Genomic DNA, 24698 nt, shown 5'->3' with positions numbered 1-24698 from the left:
TTTTTTTTTTTAATCTTTCTTGCCTGCTTTCTGGAACAGAGAACAACACTGTGTAGCCTTGGACGGCTGGCAATCTACCCAAGTCCTAGGCGGATAGAGTTTGGCAGGACCCAAGTGCTAAAGCCTAAATCACAACATTTTAGGCTCATCAACGAAGGTCTCGTGGACACAGACTTCAGGCTGGAGATTGTAAGTATCTGTGGGGCTGTCTTCCACGGAAATTGACTGGTCAGTAGCAGTCATGACTTGGTTTTTATCTGCAAGATTTCCATATCTCCCTGTGTGAGAGGAAGCAAGATACTGCAGTATTCCATGTGGGCAAGACAAGAGGAACCTGGCTCTGGAGTGGTTTTAGCTGGGGCACCCCTCAGTGAAATCAAGTGCAGAAATGTTCGAGAAATTCATCTTGATTATGTTAACAAGTTCTCCCTTAATTTTGTGGAAGGTCTTTAGCTGCGTGTGTCACATTTTTGGAGCTCAGAGATCAAGAGAAACCTGTGGTCCTTTGCTCCTCAGACAGCATGGATTTCCCTGTGGTTTCCCTGTGCCATCTTCATTTGCTTTGTGCCAAACTGCTGTTCATAGTAGAGAAGAGGGTGTGAGGTCTGTCCTCAGACTGCTCGTGGGGAGGCAATTTTCACACCTCCTGTGGGTCAAGCCAGTTGGGCTGTCCACACAAAGACATCCGTGGGGGTTGTGCACCTTCACAGGCTGTGGTCTCTGTGCCACTGAAGAGCATCTTTGGGGGCAGCTGCAGAGAAAGGCTGTTCAATATGTGGAGGCTGCACAGGGCAGAAGGAGCTGGGGCTGCTCCCCTGGCAGGGGGAGCAGGGCTGGTGCAGCCAGGAAGGGCTTGTAGGCTGGGGCTGGGTGGGATGTCTGCTGGAGGGGGAGATCTATGAGGGGCTTGAGGTTTCTTCTTCATGCTGGGTGTGTTGAACTTGGAGCTGGTTAAAACCTGATCCTACGGACTTGTTTGTGTCTGTGGATAAAGCATCAGGCCATGTGGGAGAGTCCAGCCACAGCCTCCTGGGCCAAGGAGGAGGGATGTGAATTTTCCTCCTGCTGCTTTTCCAGCTGTTTGGGGGATAAATGTAACCTTAAAGTGAGGGATTTTCCAGGGCAGCTTTCTCTTAACTTCACAATGAAATTCTGCTTTCCATCTCTTCAGGGAGCAATGCACCTTGGCTGGGTGGTCGTGGTGTGTAAAGGAGGGGCTTCACATGCTCTTACCAGGGCTGGACATGCAGAGCTGTGCCTGTGCAGCTGTGCTGGTGCAAGGCCTTTCCTCCCTCCTTTAGGCAGCTTCCAGCTCTCTTGCCCAATCCATGAAGTCCATGAGAAAGCAGAGGACAAGAGTTCCTGGGAAGACTGGGTCATGCTCACAGAGCACATGTCATCCAGTTTTCTTTTTGCTCCCTGCTTTCCTGCTCCGCTATGACCTCATTTAGAAGTGGCTTTTCCAAAGCAGAGGGCACTGGGGCACCTCTCTACAGCTCAGACCAGTGGGAAGGGAGGGCTTCAGTCCTTTAGGGGATGTTGAGAAGCACTGATGGCCCCTTGGGAAAGAATAGTTTGGTGTTGGGGTTTTGCTCAGCTGGTTTTGCAGAGATATTCTTCAGGCTCTCAGCAGTATCCTCCAGCCGTGTGGTTTCTGCAGTGGGATTTGAGCAGTCATGACTTCCTCTGGCCCTAAACCTTTGTGAGAAGCCAGGAGAAAGAAAGCAGCTTTCCTTGGCACACAGTCCAGAGCAAGACTGGGGAAGGAACACTGTCCTGAGGATAAGTGTCCCTTGGGTTGGGCAAAACTGGGTTGATTAGGTGAGAGTGTGTTAAAGGAGGGGAAAATACAGGTTGTATCAGCTCTGCTGTTGCCCGATACTGCAGCTTAAATTTAGGGAAATTAAGACTTTAGGATTATTATTCTCCCCTCTTTAGTCTTTCTTATATCCCACAAGAGACCAGGGTGTGTGGTTTCCATCCTAAATGCATACTATGCTTGTCTTACAGGTAAAGAAACCCCATTGCTATGTCATTGAACCCAGAGAAGGAGTGATCCCAGCTAGGGGTGAGGTTCCTGTGACTATCACAGCAACCCTGGATGACACTGGGTTTTTTGCTGATGATATCCAGCTGTTCATTCGGAACAGCCTTTGGACCACTTTCTTGGTTGAGGCTTCTGGCATTGGCACCACAATTGTCATAGACAAACCATTCGGCCCAGAGCTCAACTTGGGATACCAATTCAGGTAGGAGATCTCTCCACTCCCACCTCTCCTCCTGTCTCAGCAAGGAGCAGTTTTGCTGTAGTCCTTCGGGCAAGATCTTCTTCAGCGTTCAAAGTCCCTGACTCCTTCCCTGAAGGCAAAGATTCCTTTAGAAACACGTGATGGCCAGTTGAGAGTTGTTAGATACCCTCAAAAACCACTGCAAGGGAAACCAGTTGCCAAAGTGCCACTGAATTAATTCTCTTTAGTTCTAACACATTTATGTCCTCTCTTGATCAAGTAATGATCTCGCAGGCTTCCCCAGAACAAAAGGTTCCTGAAACGGTGCCCGGGTGAGGCGGTCCCTCCGTGTGGGTGAGGGACCAAGGGAAGATGGCATCACACCCTTCCCTTCCGAAATGGCACCTCCCAGGCAAACAGGGGCCCTGGGAACAAAGAGACAGGAGGGTGACAACCCCCTCTGGGAAGGCAGGAGCGCACAGAGCAGCTCCAGAGGCAGATGGAAACTTGCTGGTTTGAGTGGGGTCTGCACCGCCGCTTCCTCCCGCTGCTCGTGGGCTCTGCTGCTGCCCTGCTCTGCCCAGACCTCGCTCGTTTTTCCGCTGCCAGCAGAGTTTGCAAAGTTCACTTCCAAACAGTTTCTGATTGCAAAATGAAGTTTCTACAAATGGCTACCAGTGCTAAACCAAAACTGCTACGAATGAGAGAGGCCCTGCTCCCCTGGTTTCCTCTCCTGGAGCAGACAGATGATTTTTAGCAGCTGGCTGGGATCATCCAGAAACTGCCTCTGAGTCGGCTTTTAGAAATGCCTGCCATCATACCCCCACACACAAGGGTCCCAAGTGCAGGATCTCGAAGATTCAGTAACAGTTTCAGGTGCAGATTAATACAAAATACATTAACAGTATGAATCACCCCAGAACAATTGCTCATTGGGAGCAATCTGATGGCAAGGGAAATAGCTACTCCCATACTATTTTCCATCCTGCCTTCTATTCTAGCCTCCTTCCCTGTATCCGTCGGTTCAAACTGACAAACGAGGGTGACCATTCCCGTCGGCTCTTCTGGAGGGTGGAATGGAAGAGCCCAGCTGAGGAGGAGGGCCAGAGCACGTCAGCCCTGAGTAGCCCCAAGGCCGAAGATGATTCCCGGAGCCCCAAACGTACCACCCCCGTGTTTGGGCTGGAGCCACGGTCGATGGAGCTGCAGCCAGGCCAGTCTGTGGACGTGGTGCTGCAAGGCTTCTCCAACATCCCGCAGGTGAGGTCCCCACCACGGGCTGAGCCTGGGGAACCATCAGATCCCCTCCCCTGGGCTTGTTCCACAGTCCCTTGCCATTTGCCTGGGAAAATGAGCAGGGGCCTTCAAGAAACTGGTTTAAGACCACACGTTTCTGTGGCAGCACCAGTTGCTTGCCTTGCTGGCCACCCTCAGACCAGCTAAGGCTTCCTTGTGATTCCACAGCCACCAAAACCCAGTGCTGATCCCAAAGTAGGGGTGGAAGAACATACTGCTCTTTTGGGGCAAGCAGTGTTGCATGCTTAGTCAGCAAGGAAGGGCAGAGAAATAAGTTACACTTAAGACTAGGAGCCCAAAAAGAAAGTGAATTAAACAGGTTTATCTGGGATAAGCACAGAGTGAAAACAAAGCCATGTGAAGGGAAGGAGTTTCTCACAAGTGCCTTTTGTGGCTATTGGGGTGCAGTGCTACAGACAATTGAGTGCAGAATAAAAAAGCTGCATCACAGGAAGAAGAGCGGGCAGTGACCATAACTCTGTGGCAGGGATAGGGCCCGTGGTGGGTGCTGAGGCAATGCAGGGCAGTTGCTGAATGCCCTGCCACCGCCCACTGGTGACAAGTGACTCTTGCCTGCAGGTGGTGCAGGATTATGTGATCTGTGAAGCCGCCATTGGGACAAGCAGCATGACAAACAAGATAATAAAAACAATCGTTACCTGCCAGTTTATTGATCCCTCTATAGAAGTATCAGCCAGACGATTTTCTTTCCGGGTGGAGAAGAAGGTAAGTCTCTGGATGGCATCCTGACATTTAAATGCAGCATGGCTGAGGGGGGTGTGTGCTTGTGTTAAAGCCCCTCTTTACCCTTCCAGAGGCTCTTTGTAAAGTGAGTGAAGATGCTTTTAGAGATGAGACTGATATTTAACATCCCCAAAGTAAAATTGCAGTTAAAACTGCACTGCCATGGGGGATCGTGGCCGTTTCCAGAGAAATGCCAGTTTCTCTGCTCACTGTAAAGGGAGGTTTTTGAGGATGCCCCAAGGCACACTGATGTCTGTGCTGATGTACCAGTGCTGTAGGGAAGCTGGGAAAAATGGAGATTCCTGTGGATTCCTCAGGCTGACAAGGAAAAACTCATCATCTTGTGTGTCTCTTTGCCTTCTCTGTTGTTTGCATGGATGCTGTATGGGACAGCTATATGGTATAGCTCTGTGCATTTCCCTAAGCCTCACCTGCTTCAAAGGACTCCCCAGACACCCTGCAGCTGCAGTGATGAGAGCAGTGAGGCAGAGCAGGTGCCCTTTAGTCTCTGGATCCCAACTCCAGCATCATCTTTCCCTCTCCTGCAAGTTGTCTGAAAAAGGGAAGATGTTTCCTTAGTTGGTTTCTGTAATTTCAGGCCTCTCCTCTGGTTCCCAGGCTTCCACTGAAGTACAGAATCCCTGGAGCAGGCAGTTCAGATGTAATTAGAAGCTTTTCAGCTCTCCCTAATTCTGCCTGGGTTCTTCTAGATGCCACACAGACAAACTGATTTATTGCGTGCTATGGTACAGCACCTGTTTGATATCAGGACATCCAGAACTAGTTTCCCAAACTCTCTGGTTTCTCTAGACCATGTAGGAAGCCCAGCACAATGCAGAGACAGGAAGGAAGAGCCTAGGCTGACTGTAGCTTTGAGACCACAGACATGTTGTCCCTGTAGCAGGGGCTGCAGGACACATCTTGCAGACAAACTGCTTTTATGAGCTAATAAGGTTGTAAGAAATGACTGTAAGAAATGACTGTATGTGAGTGAAGATCATCTAGGGCTGTTCTGCCCAATAGAGAGACAAAAGTGGAGACAAACGGTCTGGATTCACTTTCTGCTCCAGATCTTGTTCAAGCAGCCACCTCCTCTCAGGGTCCTATTCCCTCCTCTGTACGTGGGAGTGTTTCCTTGTCCCCCAGAGGATGCTGTGGTTTCTAAACATGAAAAGCATCTGCTATAAGGAAAATCTCCTGGAAGGGTAGAAACAAACAGAGATGTATGCTCTTCTGGGACTGAAAACTGCGAGATGCAGCAGAAGCAGAAGGCGGTCTATGGCTAGCTGAGGTTGTTTTCCCTTGTCTCCTGTTTCCATAGAAACCCAGTGATGTTCTGACTCTGCAGTACAAGCCTTTGGCTATAAAAAACACCTGCTGCCTGCCACTCGACCTTATGCTGGACTTGGAGCAGCCGTTTCTGGTCTGCAATGCTGACCAGCAGCCCCTCCCAGCTGGCCAGGTGAGCAGCCCTGGACTCCTCCAGTGGGGTTTGAGGAGGAGGGATGTGGTGGTGCACTTCTTTTGGGAGGTCCTTGAGTCAAGAAGTTTATTCTGTAGCATCAGCAGTGGGATGGCCTGAGCTGCATCAGTAGAGCTGCTGAAGGAATCCAAATCTTGTCTGAATTGAGAAGGCACTAGTAGAAGGGAGGAGGCATCTAGGTCAGAGCAAGCCATGCAGTAAAGGTGTCTCTTGGAAAGCATCCCAGCTCTCCAGCAGCCACCCCCTTGTATTGCTGCTGAGCACAGAAACGTGGGCCTGAGGGAATCCTGGACTGGAGTGTGGTGCCTGCAGTCAGACCCTTGCTGTCAAGAAATGAATGATGAACTGAGAAGCCCACGCTGGGGTCACACTAGCAGCATTTACTGTTTCATGCTGTCAGACCTTGGGATGTCATCCCACAGGTGATTCATTACTGTTCCTCTCCTTGCAGCCCGTGACAGTGGATGTAGGGGAGACCTGTCATCTCTGCATCGCATTTGACCCAGCTTATAAAGTGGATTTTAAGAGCTGGAAAGAAAAGAAGGTCTTGAAGATAGAAATGGTCAGGGGCCATCCTTCTGTGGAGTATATCACCCTCCACGGAGAGGCCCACTTCCCACATCTCCAAATCCAGCCCAGCACCCTGAAGTTTGGCCGCATCGTGGCTGGCACTAGAGAAGTGCGTTCTCTGGAGATGAGCAACTGCAGCCCGCTGCCTGTCCAGTACCACTGGTCATTCCAGGCAGACAGCCAGGTGAACAGGCTGAGGTATGTGCACCTTTGCCCTCTCCTTGAAGCACTTCTTCCTGGTGTCCTGTTTGTACTTTGCAAAGAACAAAGCTGTTTGCCTAGGATCTGACAAACTGCTTTGACTTGTCCTTGTGCAAATAACACCGACCAGCTGAGGTCAGGCTGGATGCTCAAGGAATAGGTTTTCCACCAATTTGGTGCTCATGGTGGTTTGCCCTGGAAAGGAAAGCTGGGGCAAAGGCTGCTTTCTCAGACCTCTGTGGCCTGAGGCACTGTCCACCTTGATGAAGGGCTCGTAGTCCCAGCTCCCACAGTGCTGCTTGAGGCCCTTTTGGCCCCTCTGCTTTGGGATGGGCCCTCTCTGCAGGAGCTGCTCTCTGCTCCTTGCCTTCCTCCCTTGCATTGTGCTGGAGGATGCCCAGAAAGTCCCAACACCAAAGAAAGAGCTGTTTAGCACCTGGGCTGATGCTGAACATCTTGTTACCTTCCCTTTCCTTCTTTTGTGAGACAGCTCCTTTAGTGCCAGGACGATTTCTTTCCCAGGGGTCAGCTTTCAGTGGACACTTGGATTCTTCACTCCCCTTTTTTTGTGACACTTATTACTCGTTTTGACTTTTCCCCACTGCAACATGTCCCTTATGGGTTCTGTACTGCTTGACAGCAGGATTTATTCATCACATCATCTCCTATCCCTGCCTCCTACTCCACAAGTTTGGAGTAAAAAATGTTGTCTGGGCACCATGGTGCTGGGAAGTTGCTTCAAACCATTCATTTAAACTAAAGACAGTGGAACAGATGATTAGGGATCTCTTGGGGGTTCTGATGAGAGAGAATCTCACCCAAAAATGAAACCCAGCCTTAAATAACAAGCTACAAAGCTAAAGACCGTTATTCTTTGGGGAGCAGGCACTGAATGCCTGTCTGGGAATGGAGCATCCAGGTTGTGGATGCATCAATATCTTCATTAATGACATGGATGAGGGGATTGAGTCTTTCATTAGTAAATTCGCAGATGACACTAAGCTGGGAGCATATGTTGATCTGTTGGAAGGTAGGAAGGCTCTGCAGAGAGACCTGGAATGGTTGGATGGATGGGCAGAGTGCAGTGGGATGAAGTTTAACAAGTCCAAGTGCCAAGTCCTGCACGTTGGCCACAACGACTCCGTGCAGTGCTACAGGCTGGGGATGGTGTGGCTGGACAGTGCCCAGGCAGAAAGGGACCTGGGGGTACTGGTGACAGCAGCTGAACATGAGCCAGCAGTGTGCCCTGGTGGCCAGGAAGGCCAGTGGCACCGGGCCTGGATCAGGAATGGTGTGACCAGCAGGAGCAGGGAGGTCATTCTTCCCCTGTCCTGGGCACTGGTGAGGCCACACCTCGAGTGCTGTGTGCAGCTCTGGCCCCTCAGTTTAGGAAGGGCCTTGAGAGGCTTGAGCGCGTCCAGAGGAAGCAACGAGGCTGGTGAGGGGCTTGGAACACAAGGCCTGTGAGGAACGGCTGAGGGAGCTGGGGGTGTTCAGCCTGGAGAAAAGGAGACTCAGGGGTGACCTTATCACTCTCTACGACTCCCTGAAAGGTATCTGTAGTCAGGTGGGGTTGGTCTCTTTCTCCAGGCAACAGCTGACAGAACGAGAGGACACAGTCTCAAGCTGCACCAAGGGAAATATAAGTTGGATATTAGGAAGAAGTTTTTCACAGAGAGAGTAATAAAGTATTGGAATGGCCTACCTGGGGAGGTGGTGGAGTCGCCATCCCTGGATGTGTTTAAAAAAAGACCGGGTGTGGCACTCAGTGCCATGGTTTAGTTGAGGTGTTAGAGCATGGGTTGGACTCGATGATCTTGAAGGTCCCTTCCAACCTAATGATTCTTTGATTCTGTGATTCTGTGTGTGTGACTGTGTGGGGAGCACTTGCAGCTCAAGCAGGGTGACAGGCAGGCAGGGCACAACTGTGTCCCTCACATGGCATTAGAAACACAAGCAGAGTTACCCTGAGCACCTGCTTCAATTTAAAATGGGAATGTGACCTGAGTCACGTGGGAGTGTTGGAAAATGTCAACCAACCCCTCCCAACACTGTCAGGGAAACATTCCTGATAAATACCTGGTAGAGCTGCAGAGTTTCTGGTGTTGGGCACTGGGGGTTGCGCTGGCTCACCACTGGCCGGGTCTGTCCCTTGGTGCCTCAAATCTCCCCTTTTTCTTGCCTTCTCTGTCTTTTCCTCTCCCACTGTGCTTTTTGCATCCCCACAAGGTGTTAGTCCCTGTCCTCTGTAGTTCCTCAATGCGAGCAGTTGCAGCTGCCTGCACCGCTGCTACCTCAGTGTCAGCCCTGGGCTGCCTTTAGAGGGGACCTGCTCCAGCCTGGCTTGGGAAGGGCTGGATCAAAGCATTTCTCAGTTCAACGCACCCTGGGTCTGCATCCTGACCAGGAGCTACTTGTGCAGGTGTCCCTCCCTCCCACTGCAGGTCTCTGTTCACAGTTACGTTATTTTCCAGATATGACCCTCACCCACCTGAATTCAAACCCGAACCACCAAAGCTGACATCGTTCTCTGTGGATCACCCGGCAAGTCGATGGAGACACTTCAAGAGTAGAAATGTCACAGCCCTGGAAGAATTGCAGAGTGAATTGCAGAATTTTGCCCAATCTTCAGAAACAGAGGTAGATTTTCTTGTATACCTACTGCTTGTATTGCCTCCCCAGCTTGCCACCAACAAGTAATGCTTATGCTGACCTCCCTTTTTGCTGCCCTGCTGTCCTTTGCCCTGAGAGTGGACTGGGCAGCAGGGCCAGTGGCTGGACATGTGTGGAAGGGAGAAATAGGAGAGCTTTCCTTGGAGAACCCTGCTCAGATCCTTTGTTGAGTGTGGGATTTTTTTGCCTTGCTTTCTTCACAATGTAAGATGAGGCTTTCATCTGCGTCATGATGATAAGACCTCGAGCTTCCTTGCCAGAGCAAGCTGGGATGAGTCCTGATCTCCATGTACCCCCTTCCCAACCCAGCCAGACTACCTGTTTCCAGATCTGTGCTTTCACCCGAGAGCTGGTATTGCCATGGTGGCCCTGAAGCTGTCTGACAACATGAGACTTTGCAAAGTGGCTGTCCCTCCTAGCATAGAATGGCTTGTTTTTCAGGTGCCAACACATGCCTGGGCGGAGTATTGCACCCAACCAGGAGTCAGCTTACATATTCATGTACCGTACACTCCCCTCGCAGTGGAGGAGGTAAGAGGGAATCTGTCTCACTTCCACATTTTCAGTGTGGCAAGCAAGGTTGTAGCTGCCAGTCCCACTGGGGGCCCTCAGCATTGCCTACAGAGGGGCCTCACATCCCTCCATGCCCATCACAAAGTGCTGCTGGAGCAACTGGTTGTTGGAGAGGCCATGCAGGACATGTTGTATGGGTGCCCAAGGGTGCTGTGCAGCACCTATGGAGGACGTCGCTCCCCTTGGACCTCATCAGGTGGTCCACAGGAAATTTTTGCTGTAGCACCTTGAGAAAGCAGCATAGAAATCAGAGAGAGAGGGAGGGAAAAGCCTCAGGAGTCAGGTGAGCTGGGGTGGAGTCCTTCACTGAGCTCCCTGAGCTCCAAGAGCTGTCACTGTGAGTCTCCTCCTTTTCTAGAAGCAGTAAAAATGCTTTTTAAGGGCAAGTTGTGCATCAGAGAGAATTGCTACTGCCAGGAGGCATCCCAGTTCATTTTAATGTAGTGTATTATCAAATGCATTGATCTGTGAGTATGGGAGAAGATCTTCCCCATGGTCCCTCCACTGGTCAGTGGCATGGACGCAGGATGAGGTTAGGACCATTCTGGCTGTGTTTGAGGAATAGACCCCTCCGGCTAGAGCTGCACTTTGCTCCAAGATGCTCTTCTGTATCCATTGCCATGCTCAACACCTCAGTCTCTCCTGTCCTCCGCCCAGGCTTTCAGTATCCAGCCGCTGTCAGGTGTGCTGCAGCCGGGAGAGAGACAGGAGGTCTCCTTCACCTTCACTGGCCACCTCAACATCAGCGCCCCTGTCACAGCGCTGTGCCACGTGGACGGAGGCCCCACCTACAGTGTGGAGGTGACCAGGAAGGCCAGAAGTGTCAGCTACTCCCTGAGTTGCCGGGAGATCGACTGCGGCTTACAGGTAGCACACACATCCTTGGCACAGCTCCCTGCCCTGCAGCCACGGCCAGCGGGTCCCTGCCCACCTCGGTCCGGGGCTCCCTCCCCTTCCCAGCCCCTTTGTTGGCTCTGGACTTGGAAGTACAACCTTTGAGGGACACATCCAGCATCCAAGCTGGTTTAAAATGGCCATCTCCAATCCTCTCCAAAATGTTGGGAATGCCTCTCTTTCAGGATACCTAACACTGCCTCCAGGGTTCCAGTGGGGATACTCTGAGGGGCATGTCCCTGAGACATCCCTCTGCTGATCCACTCCTAAAGCCTGACCTCCAAGGACATGCTCCTGTCTAAAGCTCTGGCTTAATCCACACAACAATCAGGGGAAGAAGCTGGGCTTCCAGTCACTATAGTTGCAGAAACTGTCCCAGAATAATCCCCACTTCACTCTTTTTCAGCTGAAAGCCCACAGATATTTCTAGCTGCTGGCCCTGTCTGTGTTGCCCTGTGTGACTCCCTTGTTGCATGTATGTTGCTTGCCAATACTTGCATGCAGGTGCCTTTTCTTCTGGAATGCCTCAGTGCTGTCCCTGTTTCTCCTGGCTGTTGGTGAGCCCTCAGAGTGCAGGGGGCCTGTGTCCCCTGGTTCATTTCTGACTGGCCCTCACGTGGTTCTTACCACACCTCTGTGTGCTGCCAGAGCTCGCTGGTGCTGTGCAGGTGCCCTGTGCCTGGGGCTTCCCCTGGTTCCCAAGTGCTCCTATCTCCTCCCTGGTCCCTGCTCCCATCATGGATCTGCTTTCAACCCCAGGACAGAGGAAGGGGATTTCCAGCAGCAGGCCTAAGTCTGTAACTTCCCGCTCCTACGCCTTCTTTCCAGATGTTTAATGAAATTCATCACAGCAAGGTCACCCTGATGAACACCAGCAAGATTAAATTCAACTGGGAGCTAAAGCCTAGCACTGCAGACCAAGATCTGCCTGGTGTGTTTCTGGTCAACCCCACCATTGTAAGTAGCACAAGTGACTGACCCCAGCCCTGTGTCAGGTGACCTAGGAGAGTGCTAAAGGGAAAAAAGAGGGAGGGGAAGGGGCAAAAAAGTTGGAGGGGAAAACCTCAAACCAGCCATGAGAGAGAGGGCTGTAAGCAATTTCAGCTGGGGGCAGAGAAGATCCAACAAGAGCTCTCCTGATAGACTCCCCCATGGCCTTGGCTGGTGGCTCTGCTGTCACAGGGCAGACGCTGGCGTGAGGCACAAGTGTGTTGGTCACTGTCCTGTCCTGCTGTAGGGGGAGTAGAGGAGAACTCTTTTTGATAGATTTCTCGGGCAAAAGGAAGGCATAAACGCAGCAAGTATTATATCTGAAAATTGTTTCTTGATGAAGAAAGGGTATGGTCCCTACCAGAAGGGGATGGAAAAGAGAGCAGAGAGAGAAAACGAGAAACTGAGAGAGTAACAGAAGACAGGGACAGAGCGTTACCGCTAGAAGCCTGGGGCGCTGTGTCGGCGTCCTGCTCGGCAGCTCGAGCATGAGCGTGTTGTGCTGCCAGCCGCACCGAGCGGGCTGCCTGCTGCGGCGGGCTGGGGGCGATCCGCACCCGCGGCGGGCGCGGTGTCCCGGGGCTGGCAGCGATCCGCACCCGCGGCGGGCGCGGTGTCCCGGGGCTGGCAGCGATCCGCACCCGCGGCGGGCGCGGTGTCCCGGGGCTGGCGGCGATCCGCACCCGCGGCGGGCGCGGTGTCCCGCGGGCTCAGCAGCTGCGGCTGTCGCGGTCGGGGCGCGGCGGCTGCTCCCTCGGGGAACAGCGGAGCACTAGGTTGCTGTGGCGAGCGGGGTAGCGGCAGCAGCAGGGTAGACAGACAGGGAGGAAGTGGCTCTGAAGGGAACCGGACCCTCTAGGTGTTCCCAGCCCAACAAAAACCAAAAATGGCGGGGAAAAGCTGGCAGTGTTAAATGCTTTTATATGCTGAGGTTCCTCGCAAAACTCATGCCTTTCAGGTCACACGGGCAAAATTTTCCCGGGCTTCGGGGTCTGCCCTTCTCAAGGGGGAGGTCGCCTGCAGCCTGCCACGACATTTTCTCCTAGCAACCTCCTTTACACGTGGGATGTGTTAAGGCTCCCAGCACGTCTACAGCCCCTAGAGTAATTTTTCAGCCCATGTCAGAAAATGGATTTATAACATATGTTGAGGCATAAATTAAAATTTAATTGTCACTCACAGTCACTCTGGGGACCCCGACAACTGAGATCTCAGGCTACTGGCACTGGAGCGTTTCTGAGCGTCACCTTACCCAGGCAGTGCGATCACACAGGACATTGTCCTTGTCCCTGCCTCCCCACTGCCAGCGCTGAGCACCACTTACATAGCCCTTAAGCAGGCTGGCTGGTCCCTGCCTCCTCCAGCTTTGTGCTGTGCAGAGGCTTCGTGGGGCAGTGAGGGGGCCAGGGAGCAGCAGGGTTGGAAGAGCAACGAGTAAAATTAGCAGCATCATCCCACCACTGTCCAAGCTTCTCAGTCCTGCCTGGATGTCTTTGTGTTATAAATGCTCAGCCAATTTTCCAAATTAATAAAGTAATTTTATTAATTTAAGAAAATATAGAACAAAATTTAAGCAAACCAGCAATCAAAAGGACAATGCCAATAAACCTGGGATCGGCACTGGGTGAACCTCCGTCACAGCCTCTGTCCCACTGTGACCCCCCCCCACCGCCCCCGTTCACAAATCCCACCCGCTCTGAGATCCCCTTAAATAGACTTTATTTCGCTCTTTCCCAATTCCACAGAATCACCCGTTAAAAGCCGTTTCATAAAGACATTTTAGGGTTTTTACTCAGTCCTTCTCCCTGTTGAATAGGCTCTTGGGAGGAGAGATGAATATTAATTTCGGGGTTTCCGGGTGGATGAATAGAGGTGTGTCTTCCTTCGTGTATGTTACTTTGATGCGTTGGCTGAGATCGTATCTGCCTTCAATGGCCAAACCATCAGCAGTCCTTGTTGCCAGAAAGAGCTGCACTCCCTCCTTAATAACTGTACTTGTCTTCATTCACTCCATCCAGCTACACCTTTGTCCTTTCTGAAAAGCAACTTTTACAAGCCTGGGCCTACCCGTTTCCAGTGCAAAGCCCTTGCTTATAGGTTAAATGTATTTTATACCCATATTCTTAACAAAATATAACCTAAAAACATGATTTATCCCTTGTCATCTATAACATTTGGGCAGAAGCAGCACTCCTGCCTTTGTCCCTCCTTGCAGTGGGAAGAGGAGGCCAGTTGTGTTTCCCATTTCTTCATGTCCGTCTCCTGCAAGGGATGGGAGGAGCTGCTGGCTCTGCTGAGTGCGGGGACTTCTCTTCCATAGCAGCAGCAAAAGAGCCTTTTTTGTTGAGGTGGGCGCTTGCTGGCAGAGGGCAAACCCCATTAGCAGCAGAGCTGTGCTCACATCAGGTTGTGCTGGGGCCGCAGCCTTATGAGCCCTCGGGAGGACACACTGCACCCCAGGGTGGGCAGCTCCATCTTTCGGGTACAAGGAAGGTAGAAGGTGTGAGAAAAAGCCCAATCCTCAGTTTAAATTTAAAGAAAATTTAATAAGGGACAACAGGGGACAGAGTCAATAAAGCAGAAGTGACAGTGCTGCGTGCTTAGCCGCATTAGCTGCAGCCAGAGGCACACACCAGTCAACACAGCAACACCCCTTTACAGACCCTGGGTATTGCATCAGCCCAATACATATTTACAAACAGTTCTACATATCCAAACATTTTAACATCATTCCTCCTCCATCCCCCCTTTTTGGAGCATGTGCAATTGTCCTGGTTCCAGTCTTTTGTTACTTTTTGACACATTCAACAGGTTTCCATTCCTTCATTGGTTAAATGTAATATTAAAACAACTTTTCACCACCACTGGTATCACAACACAGCATTCACATTAAAAGAACTCTAAACTTCAGCAAAACTTCTTTTACAAAAGTCAACATTATAAAACACATAGTATTTACTCCAACAGTTGCAAAAGCCAATACTGTAATATATTTATCACAAAGGTGATGTGGTCTGATGGTTTCTTGTAGATGAGAGCCTGTCTCCTGAGCCTGTCCCCTGAGCCATTCCCCATCAAACTCTGATGCATTCCCTCCCTCTTCTCCCGTCCCTGCAGGGCTCCATTGCACCTGGCGAAGAGCAAGTGCTGAAATTCTCTTACATGCCAGGATTACCAGGAGCCTTCAGCAAGACTTACGAGCTTAAAGTGGCTGACCTGGACCCAGAAAATATCTGTCTGAAAGGAAAAACATCCCTTCCCATGATGAGAGTGAGCCTGCCCTGGAACATCAAAGGTGGGCACTGCCTGTCTGCCCCCAGGAAGGGCCCCTCTGGTGTTGTTCCCTACCATATGTCCACACGGCAGCTCATGCCCACCTCCAGCAAGGCTGGAGGGTTGCAGGAGTCCCAGACCAACTCAAGCCCTATGGTTGCTCATGAGTGTTGAGCAGAGGATCCCATGTGGGCTTTGTCCCAGGAACCATCCAGCATAGCTGGCAGGGTCCTGAAGGATGATGGCTAGACTGAAAGGCTTGGGAAAGCTGTAAGAGAGGCTGGCAGGGCTTCTGGCAGGGTTGGATTCATGTGACAGTGCAGGGGATGAGATGGTCCTCTGTGGGGAGGAAGATGGGTGGGAGCGAACGTGAGGATTCAGAGAGGAGCAGCAGCATCCACCTTCCATAGAAGGCTTGAGGGATTTCTTTCTGGAAGAAACCAGTGTTGGGAGGTGGGGACTTCCCAGCTTAAATGGGATTGGCACTTTGCTCACACTTTTCTTTGTGGATGTTTTCTTCCTTCAGGAAAAGAAGAATGTGAGAGGCCACCAGAACAGCTCATAAAGCCCCTGCAACAACACAGTCAGAGGAAAGAATCAGTTGTTGGGAATAAGACTCAGAGCCCGAAGACTGAGACCTTGAAGTCTCAGACCCTGAAAACTCAGACCCCAAAGACTGAGACCCTGAAAATACAGACCCCAGCGACTCAGAGCCCAAAGACTCAGATTCTGAAGACTCAGATTCCGAAGACTCAGAAGCAGAAGCTCCACTTGCTTGGCTCTGGCACTATAGTAAGAATAGCTGCAGCCCTGTTTGCCACATGCCACCCTCTCCATGTCAGCTCAGCCCTTTGCAGCCCACAGCAGCTTCCCTGGTGGCACTTGGGACCTCCCTGCCTACTTGCAGCCATGTATCACCTCAGCATTGCCCCTAGGGCTGCCACTCTTCTGGGGCTGCACCAGCTTCCTGGCTACCCCAGGGAGAGATCCTGAAGGCCATGCTCAAGGGATGGAGTTGATGGTGCTTTGAAGGGGATGCAGGTCATTGCAGGGGAGTTTATTGGTCCCAACCCAAGCCCTGCCAGATTTACAGATCTTACCAGCAGCTGTCTGATTGTGCCCTGGGACTGTGCTGGCCATGCTCATCTCCAAGAGGCACCAGCTTGGTCTCGGTTCCCTGTCAAGACAGCTTTTGTCCAAGCTGCCTTGGTACTGGCTGGGGGCAGGCAAGTAGCTGGAGCTCTGAAAGGTTCCTGGCTTGTCTGCCCAGCCAGATCAGCTTTGCCCACAGTGGCTGGGCAGGCAGAAATGCTGGAGTTACTTCCCTGGAGATGAGGTCCTGGCTAAGAGAGCAGGAGGTGTCACAGATGCCGAGCAGCCAGACAGGAGGACCCCACAGCCCCTCTCAACAGGAGCAGGGTGGGATCCTTTCTCAGGTGCAAGCTGGACCTTGGAAAGGACCATTGCTAACCAGCCACTGTCTTCCCTTTCCTCAGCCAAGCATTCGGCTGCAGGTAAAGATGGCAGAAAAGGCTGCTGTGGAGCTGCGGCGAAAGTGCAAATGTGATCCCCTGAATAGCAATCTCTCTGACCTGCAGCAGTGCCTGAGGCTTGACAAGTGAGTAGGGACTCCCATCCCCATCTCCAGGCGCCCTGTGGGGAACACCCAGCAATGTCCCCTTCTCCTGAGAGCTCTTGTGTCTGCAGAACTGGGGAATAGCTGGGGACTTCAGAGAGGGCCTGGTCCCGGTGGCTGTGACACACTACACGTGAGCAGCAGAGTGTCCTCCCTTCCCCAGCACCACACTGAACTTTGGACTGCTCAGCTCCCCACAGCTCTGGGCTTCTGTCCCTAGAGCTGAGGGGACCCAGTGCAGACCTTCAAGCCTTTCCAGACAGCATAAATTCTGTCCCTGCTGACTAACTCTGAAAGACAACTCTCAGCTGATGTCCTGGTTCCAGCTAACAGAGTACACTAAACAAAAGGAGAAGGAAACTGCCCATGTCAGCAAACACTTTAAAACCTACAATCACATGGCTTGAATCCTGGTAGGGTGGTAGGGCTTATCTAGGTAACTTGGTCAGTCCCTTTGCACCCTCATGATGCATCACAAGCACTGGATGCTTCCATTCAGGAAGGAGATGCTCTGCAGAACAGATCATGTGATCTGCTTGCAGAACAATGAAGATCTCCTGTGCAGGCAAGTCTTACTCCTAGGCCCCAAAGCAATTTCAGGTTCAGGCTGTACACCAGGCTAAGCAGTTTCATTGAGACCACTGCAGGCCCGGTGTACTCACCCATACTGGCTTTTCACAGCAGAGGAGCTGCAGCCAGTGTCCATTTTAAACTAATTTTATTTTCAGGTACCACTGGTAGCTGATAAAACCTAGGACTTGCACTCCTCCTGATTTCCCCAAGTCATTGCCAAGTGGTCAGGCCATGGGTTTCATAGGCTTGAGCTGAGTTTTTAGAGCAGTGAATAAAGAAATAGCCACTTTATTTGTATCCTTTGTCCACTTGGACATGTAGCCAGGCTGTGGTTTAAGGACTGTCCTTACTCCTTCCAGCATTGAGCTGCCTGAGTACATCCTGGACATGGGCTCTATGCTTAAGGGTCGCACTAAGAGACGGACTGTGGCGATCACCAACCCTGGGAAGATGCTCCTGTCCTTCCAGATGGATGTATCTGTCCTTCAGGGCACAGGTAAGAGTGCTGGAGACACTTCCTGTGGGCTTGAAGGAGGTGTCTCAGAGAGATTAGCCTAAGCCACTGAACTTGGGGAGGTTTTTGAGCTTTTTCTTCTCAGTGCCCCTGGTGGGAGCTTTAGAGGCAGAATTCTCCTGGCCAGCCATGCCCAGGGATCTGGCCTGGCTGTGACTGCCCTAAAGCTTCAGTGCAGGGGCCAGATGGGCTCATCAGCCCAGTCACCTCTCAGCATCTTCCGCCCTTGGCTCCCATGAACATCAAGTTTCTTTGGCACTCTGTGGGCTTGTTTTGCAAACCAGTGGGATCTGCTGTGTTTTGGAAGTGCTTTGTTTGGAGTTCACAGTGTCACAGCACTTGTATTCAGCCTTCATTGAAGAAACCGCCTGTGAGATCCTCTGGTGGATCAAAAGAGGCTTCCAAAAGAGGCCTTGAGGCAAGGCTGCAAGCAAGGCTTCCATCACACAGTGGCTCACTGTGTCTGAGGTGTTCACAGGTGCACTCTTCAAGTTTTTGTCCAGGTCACAGCATGGCAGGGGGTTTTTCCCACACCTCTCAGCCAGGACACCTGTAAGGCTTTAACGTGCTTATGACACATTTTGTAGGTTTTGTGTATCTCAACTGCTTTGTTTCCATCTGTTCAAGGTTTCAGCATGGATCGATACCAGGTGGAGGACCTGCCTCCCAACTACACTGTGAAATTTAAAGTGACATTTAGAAGTGCCTGCTGCCCCCAGGGTGATGTGGATGTGCTGCTGCCCATCAAGGTACCACAGCTCTGGGGGCAGGCAGCAGGCTGGGCACAGCAGCAGATGTCAGCTGCACCCTCCGCTGAATTCTCTGTCCTTCTCCAGGTAGCAAAGGGCCCCAGGTATACCATCCACCTCCACGCCACTGTGTTGGAACTCTCCCTCAACATCTCAAAGGACACACTGCAGTTCTCTGATACCCTGGTTGGGCAGTGCCAGATTGAGACAGTCCGGCTCTACAACTGGTTCCAAGTCCCCTGCCAATGGTCCATTACTGCCATCAATACTGCCTCTACTGTTGTGGAGGTAAAGCACAGGCAACATTGAACACGTAACTTCTTGGCTGGGATTTCTTTGTGTCTCTTGCCCTTTCTGTTTTTGTGCCTGCCTGAGCACTTGGGTCTACAGCGTGTTTGAGGAAGCTTCTGAGGGTCTAAATGAAGGCTGGTTTGCCTGGACCCGTTCCATTAGCTGATGCTTTGCTTTTCTACCATCTTCACCCTCCTCCTCTGAGGACAGTAGTTCCCTATCTGCCTGCCCTGTGTACAGGTTTTCCCTCCAGCTCTAGGCTATGGGGACACCCTTGTTTTAGCTGTGGGTGCTCTCAGCACCATATCAGTGTCTCAGAGCACTACAGGAACTGAGGCTCTGTCCTCGCACACCGAAGAGACCTCACACAATTGGTTTCTGTGCCCAGAACAATCAACGCAAATGCACAGCACCAGCCCTACGTCGGAAGCGGCAGGCACTGAAGGATAAGCCCTGTCCCTTTGAAGTGAGGCCCTCCAGAGGAACCCTTGCTGCAGGAAAGTGGCAGAACTTGCAAATCCAGTTTACACCCAAGGAGGAGGTGAGATTGGCAGGTGTCAGCCCAGGAGGCCTGTCAGGGCTATCTGGAAATGAGAGCCTGATGCAGAGAGCATGGTCTGAGCTCTGCCTTCACAGGGAGCTTTCTACAAGTCCCGAACTCAGCGTGGCTCAGTTCACCCCACAGAGCACTCCTGTGAGATGGGCTTTGAAATGCCCACAGGGAGCTTGCCCAGAGAGCATCAGGGCTCTGTGGCTGCCTCTCGGCACATGGGGGGATGTGCCCAGCTCCCCTCAGCTTCCCCCTTGTCTGGCTGTATTTTCAGCTGCCATGCTCGGTGCAGAGCAGCTGCACTCTCACAGAGGATAATCCTGGAATGGTCAGTCTAGGCTTATCCTGCAGAACTGACAGACTAAACAGCCACCACACACCTTCCTGGGCATGGCAGGACAGTCACCCATAGTGGTGTGCTGCCAGCAGTCCCTGGGGCTCTGGCCTGCCTGCACATTCCCATGGAGCTGGGGATTCAACTTCAAGGATGGAGCATTCCCAAAAGTAGTTTGCCTGTGGCTGCTGGGTCTTGGAAACTGACTGTGTGTACCACTATGGACACAAGTGCTTCTGTGCCCGCAGACAGTCCCAGGGATCTTTTAATTGCTCTTTTAATTGAGAGATATAACCCTCTTGTGTGTGGCTTTGACCAGAGCCAAACACTAAGCGGAGAAGATGACCCTTATTTGTAGCCAGAGAGCTCATTTGCCTCTCTTCTGGAGCTGGTGTTTGCCTGATGCAGCAGTGCCAGCACTGTGTCTGGACATGTAACCCCGAGGGCCCTTCTCATGAGCATGGCACCTCCTGCATGACTAGGTGAAAACGTCTGACAGTCCATTGTACATCCATCTGATACCCAAATACCCAGTTACAGTGCACACCAGAATTCATCCCAGTTACTCAGACGCAGGACACAGACGCTGTAGTCCCTAGCATAAGTAAATATGTGGTTTCCTTTCACCTTGGAGGGACTGATAACACCCTGACCTTGGGGCAAGCGTTGTATTTGGGGTCCTGTCACCTGGGACTTAATGGATGAGTTTTCTGCGCTTTTCTCTTTTCAGAGGTTTTACGAGAATGAGCTGGATATTAGCATTCATAGGAGCTGCAATCACTTAAAGCTGCACCTCTCAGGACAAGGTCTGGAGCCACTGTTGGAGTTCAGCCCCCCAGCACTAGAGATGGGATGGATGCTGGTGGACAGCGATGGGGTGGAGGCCACAGTGGTGGTGAAGAACCCATCCAACTTCCCCATTGAGTTTTACTCATTGGATTTTGATGAGCAGTACCTGGAGGAGGAGAAGGTGAGAAGGCGGGTCTGGTCGCCATGTACATGCTGCCCGAGTTTCACAGCACTCCAGCATTCCCAGGCTTGTGCCAGGGAGATGGAGGCAATCCTCAGGGCAAAGCCAACTCTGCTGACACAGTGTGGGAGGACTTCAGTAGTTTGTGTTGTTGGGAGGAAAGGGGGAGACAGAAAATGGGTTTGTTGAATGTGTGTGATGAAAGGCAAGAGAAGGAATCTTGTGTATGGTTTCTCTTCCCTATGCACACAGATCCTGCGGATGGCCATGGGGTCTGAGTACCAACAGAACTTTTTAATGCCTCCACGCGCCGTGGGCGGGACGCTGCCGCCAGAGGTGCTGGAGGACTATGAAGCACAGAAGAGGCTGAAGGCTCAATGGGCAGAGCTCAAGGGCATGGCAGAGGCTGAGGCCACAGCTGAGGCTGAGGCCAAGGGCAAGCCAGCACCAGGTCAGAAAAACAGGGTTTGGCAGTGTCTGCTTTGACTGTGGTCACGGCAGGGAGCCCAGCCCATACACCCTGAACTCTTTGTCACCTTGTTCACCAGGGGAAGCCCGTGCTTTTAGCAGCTGCCTGTTCCCCAGTTTGGTGGAGGAACTCTTTGGTGAAGGGCTGTGGCATCCTCTACCAACCCTGAGTGTAGCCAAAGCAAGCTCCTCTCTGCTTGCCATGGACTGGGGAAATGATCAGGATATTCCCTTGTGTCCCTTAGCCATAAAGAGTCGGATTGGATGGGTTCTTCAGCCAGTAGGACCAGGTCTAATATTCCTGGCTCTTTTATATTTGCACCTTCCTAGCAACAAGAGAACAAGCTCATGTTGCTTTCACCAAGTCCCCTTTCCGGGGATCTGAGGAGATGGGGAGGGTGATGAGGATCAAAGGTAGGCAGGAGGCTGACATTTCTCCCTGGTTTTGCACTGCAGCTCATCACAGCGCTGTCACATTCTATCCTGAGCCCATGGGGGAAGCAACCAGGAATCCCATCTCTCGGGCTGTCATGCGCCACCTGGGCATTGACCCGTCTTCAGAGACGCGTGAAGCACAGCAGGACAGAGGGATCGTTGTCATTGTCCATGGGCCACCCCTGGCAGGTATGTGAGCTGCAGCCCTGGGCTGCAGACAGAGGGGCAAGCAGGAGAAACTCATCCTGGTGCACCGTGGTGCTTCAGGCAAAGTCCTCAGCTGAACAGGAGCTGGAGATGATCCTCTTGGCTCTAGAATTCAGAGCCTGTAGCCACATTCCAGCTGCCTCCCTCCTAGCCTCCTCTGGAGGGACACTTGCTTTCCCAGTGTCCTTTTAACTTTGAAATCTTGTTTGAGGTTTTTCCAGGGCCTGTCCCTGTAATGCCTCACGTGCAAGTGTCACCAAGCAGTCCTCCTCTCTCCCTCAGGAAAGACAGAGATAGCGGCGGCCCTGTGTCGCTATTATGACGCTGCTTGCCTGTCCATTGACACCGTGGTGAAAGAGGCCATCGCCAATGATGGGAGCCCAGCAGGGCTCCGTGCCCGGGAGCTTTGCACCAAGGCTGCCAAGGAGAAGGAGGCCAAAGATGGTAAGGAGAAATGCTGGAGCCAGAGGCAGTGCTTGAGAAACCCACCATGACTGTCCACTTCTGCTTACTCAGAGCAGCAGTTTTTCAGTCCTTGGGTCTCTTAGGGAGCATGGGTGAGGCGCACCTCTGGCTTGTCTAGAAGAAAAAAGAAATCAATTTTAAGGGCTCACTCAGGGGTTCTTTTGTAGCCCTCTTTGCTGCCATTCTTGGTACATGTTTGTTTTTCTAAGGGTGGTGAAGCACGCCTGTCTCTTTCCCAAATATTTTGTTTCCTCAAAGCTGAATCGGGCTTGCTCCTCATGGGCAGCAGGCAGAACTGCTGCCCACTTTACTGAGGAAAAAGCCTTCTGAAGTGGCTCATTAAGCACAAGAGGACTGACTATGAGTGTAGCTTTGCAAATGAGAGGAAGGGAAGGACAGTCTCCCAGAGGAATTTCCAATGAGAGACATGCTATAGATGAACTGTATTCTCCCAAGATTTACCTCTGCCCACTGTCATGTTACACAGCTCATGCACGTTGGGCTGTTCTGCATGTGAGACTGGAGACTTTTATGAAACTTACTGGGCAGCTGGTGCCCTGAGCTCTGCAGGGTGAGGCCAGACCTGGCTGGGTACAGGGGGAAGTTTTGCATCGCTCACTTTTGAACCTGGCTGGGTTGGGAGCTGGTGGAAGGAAGAAGAGTCTGGGTCCCAGTAGGGTTTTCCCTCAGGGAGGATTTGGCTTCTGTGGAGATGGGTGCAGCAAGTGGGTCAGTCTCAGGGTTGTTGTTTCCCTGAGATTCTCCTTGGGGTTGCTGGCCCCAAGGTAATAAGGGTTCCCCCAAGGTTGCTGTTCCCTGGGAGTTTCCTCTGGGTTGCTGTTCCCAGAGGTAATCAGGTTTTCAGTCTTCTCTTTGCCCTAAGTGTTACAAACCAGAGGTAGAGACGACAAGCTGAGTACACCGGTGCACATTTCCAAGGTTGTTTATTCTTCATTATCTCAGTCCTTTTTCAGCTCTGCCAGGGCTCCCTGGCAGGGTACCTTATCTTAGTTCTTTCTCAGCTCTGCAAAGTATCTCCGCAGAGCAGGACACGCGGCAGACTGGGCGGATCAGAGAGCCCCGCACCTTATGTACGGCACCCCTGACCCAACCACCGTCCACAACGTACTTTTTATTTACAAAATTGTACCAATACCTATACTAACATGTCAGTTCTCCTCTAAGCCAATCTCTAAAACCCAACTCAGCACAAGATGGGGGACAAGAGCAAGAACAAGGAGGACAGGGGCTACTCCCCAATTCCTCCATCTTGTCTCTTCAGCCCCATATGCTAAGAATCCTAATTTCTATATTTATATTCTATAATAAACCATCCACTACTTATTTTAAATTCTTAGGATTTGTGATTCTTCCTGCATGTGAGTGTTCACTCCCATGAACAGGAATCAGAGTCAGTGTCCTCCTGGGATCTGTGTGGGTCTAACTGACTCCCCTGTACAGATCCCAGACCCCCCTGTCTGGTCTCCAAACCCTCCAGGGTGGCCAGAGGGATGTTCTAGACTCCAACAGGGCAGGACTGCAGGTCTCCACATGAGACTGCAGGATGGGTGCAGTGTATGGGAACAATTCGTCCTGGAGGACGAATCTTTGGCTTGATCCACAGGGGAAGTGCTGTGCAAGCAGTGTCACCTGCATGCACAGGTGTTAGGAGGGACATAGTGCTGGCTTTAAAATCAAGTGTGGGATGGTGTGCTGTTAAGAGAAGCAAGGAAGAAGCTGCTTGTGAGTGCTGCCAGTGCCCAGCAGACTGGGGAAAAAGTGCCATGCTCCTTCCAGGGCCCAAGGCTGTGCCCATTGTGGTGAGAGGTGCCTACTTGCTTTTCAAGGGCCCCCTGAACCATCTGTCCTCTATGCAGGTAAAAAGTCTCAGCTCAGTCCTCGGCCCAAGAGTAAAAATACCTCAGCGGAAAAAATCAACAAGAAGAGTTCCAAAGGCAAGAACACTCCAGTACAAAAGAAGAAGGAGACAGTCGAGGTAAACTTGATCTGCCCTGGTTGATGCCCGGGACCTTTGCATTGTCTGTGAGATGGGCAGGGGCTGCTTACAGTGGAGGCTCTGTGCCAGCCAGGGCCTGGTTTGTGGGTCCATAGTGCCAAGCCCAGCTGGCAGGCTGGGCATGCATCGGGCTGGGAATGTGCTCTGGCAGACAGCTCCATTGGTTCTCAGTGGTTTGCTGGCAAAGTGCAGTCCTGGCTAGTGTGGCTGCAGGCAGTGTGCAAAGCGCTGGGAGGCTGCACCAGGGGCTTGCAAGCTTGGGTCTCTGCTGGCCAGGGGATAGGCCCTCCAGGACCCTCTCCCGGAGCCCCCAGCCTGCACTGCAGGGTTGTTCTAGCCTCCACTAGTGAGGAAGCCCAGCTCCAAGCCCAGCAGTGGCAGTTGTTCAGGGCTTTCCACCGTGGTTTCTTTTCCTTACAATGGTCGGCATTACAGTTCACAGTTTCCACTGCTCCTGCGCCGCAGCAGCTGAACATCACCAGCAGTTGTGGGGAAGAGCTGAACTGCTTGAGCTGTGTGCTGCCCGAGGACCTGCTGGTGGACATCGTCTGTGAGAGGCTGCAG

The 24698-nt window shown here is 51.9% G+C and overlaps 1 protein-coding gene across 1 annotated transcript in view; it reads left to right on the top strand.

Annotated features, from left to right (window-relative positions):
• LOC134557804 (hydrocephalus-inducing protein-like) overlaps nucleotides 1-24698 on the top strand; it is a 63868-nt gene that overhangs the window by 12785 nt on the left and 26385 nt on the right. The window contains exons 11-33 of the mRNA XM_063411069.1: nucleotides 40-189; nucleotides 2011-2249; nucleotides 3230-3488; nucleotides 4104-4250; nucleotides 5590-5730; nucleotides 6203-6519; nucleotides 8997-9162; nucleotides 9637-9726; nucleotides 10426-10635; nucleotides 11491-11619; nucleotides 14770-14947; nucleotides 15452-15717; nucleotides 16422-16543; nucleotides 17494-17630; nucleotides 18276-18397; nucleotides 18485-18685; nucleotides 19077-19229; nucleotides 20303-20542; nucleotides 20795-20993; nucleotides 21467-21634; nucleotides 21935-22096; nucleotides 23995-24113; nucleotides 24570-24698. Coding sequence (XP_063267139.1) covers nucleotides 40-189; nucleotides 2011-2249; nucleotides 3230-3488; nucleotides 4104-4250; nucleotides 5590-5730; nucleotides 6203-6519; nucleotides 8997-9162; nucleotides 9637-9726; nucleotides 10426-10635; nucleotides 11491-11619; nucleotides 14770-14947; nucleotides 15452-15717; nucleotides 16422-16543; nucleotides 17494-17630; nucleotides 18276-18397; nucleotides 18485-18685; nucleotides 19077-19229; nucleotides 20303-20542; nucleotides 20795-20993; nucleotides 21467-21634; nucleotides 21935-22096; nucleotides 23995-24113; nucleotides 24570-24698 — 4044 coding nt within the window. The remainder of the gene's footprint in view (nucleotides 1-39; nucleotides 190-2010; nucleotides 2250-3229; nucleotides 3489-4103; nucleotides 4251-5589; nucleotides 5731-6202; nucleotides 6520-8996; nucleotides 9163-9636; nucleotides 9727-10425; nucleotides 10636-11490; nucleotides 11620-14769; nucleotides 14948-15451; nucleotides 15718-16421; nucleotides 16544-17493; nucleotides 17631-18275; nucleotides 18398-18484; nucleotides 18686-19076; nucleotides 19230-20302; nucleotides 20543-20794; nucleotides 20994-21466; nucleotides 21635-21934; nucleotides 22097-23994; nucleotides 24114-24569) is intronic.

This window comes from Prinia subflava, chromosome 13 (genome assembly GCF_021018805.1).
Source record: "Prinia subflava isolate CZ2003 ecotype Zambia chromosome 13, Cam_Psub_1.2, whole genome shotgun sequence".
Lineage (NCBI taxonomy): Eukaryota > Metazoa > Chordata > Aves > Passeriformes > Cisticolidae > Prinia > Prinia subflava.
Note: the sequence above shows the minus strand (reverse complement) of the source record. Positions and strands in the feature narration are given on the sequence as shown.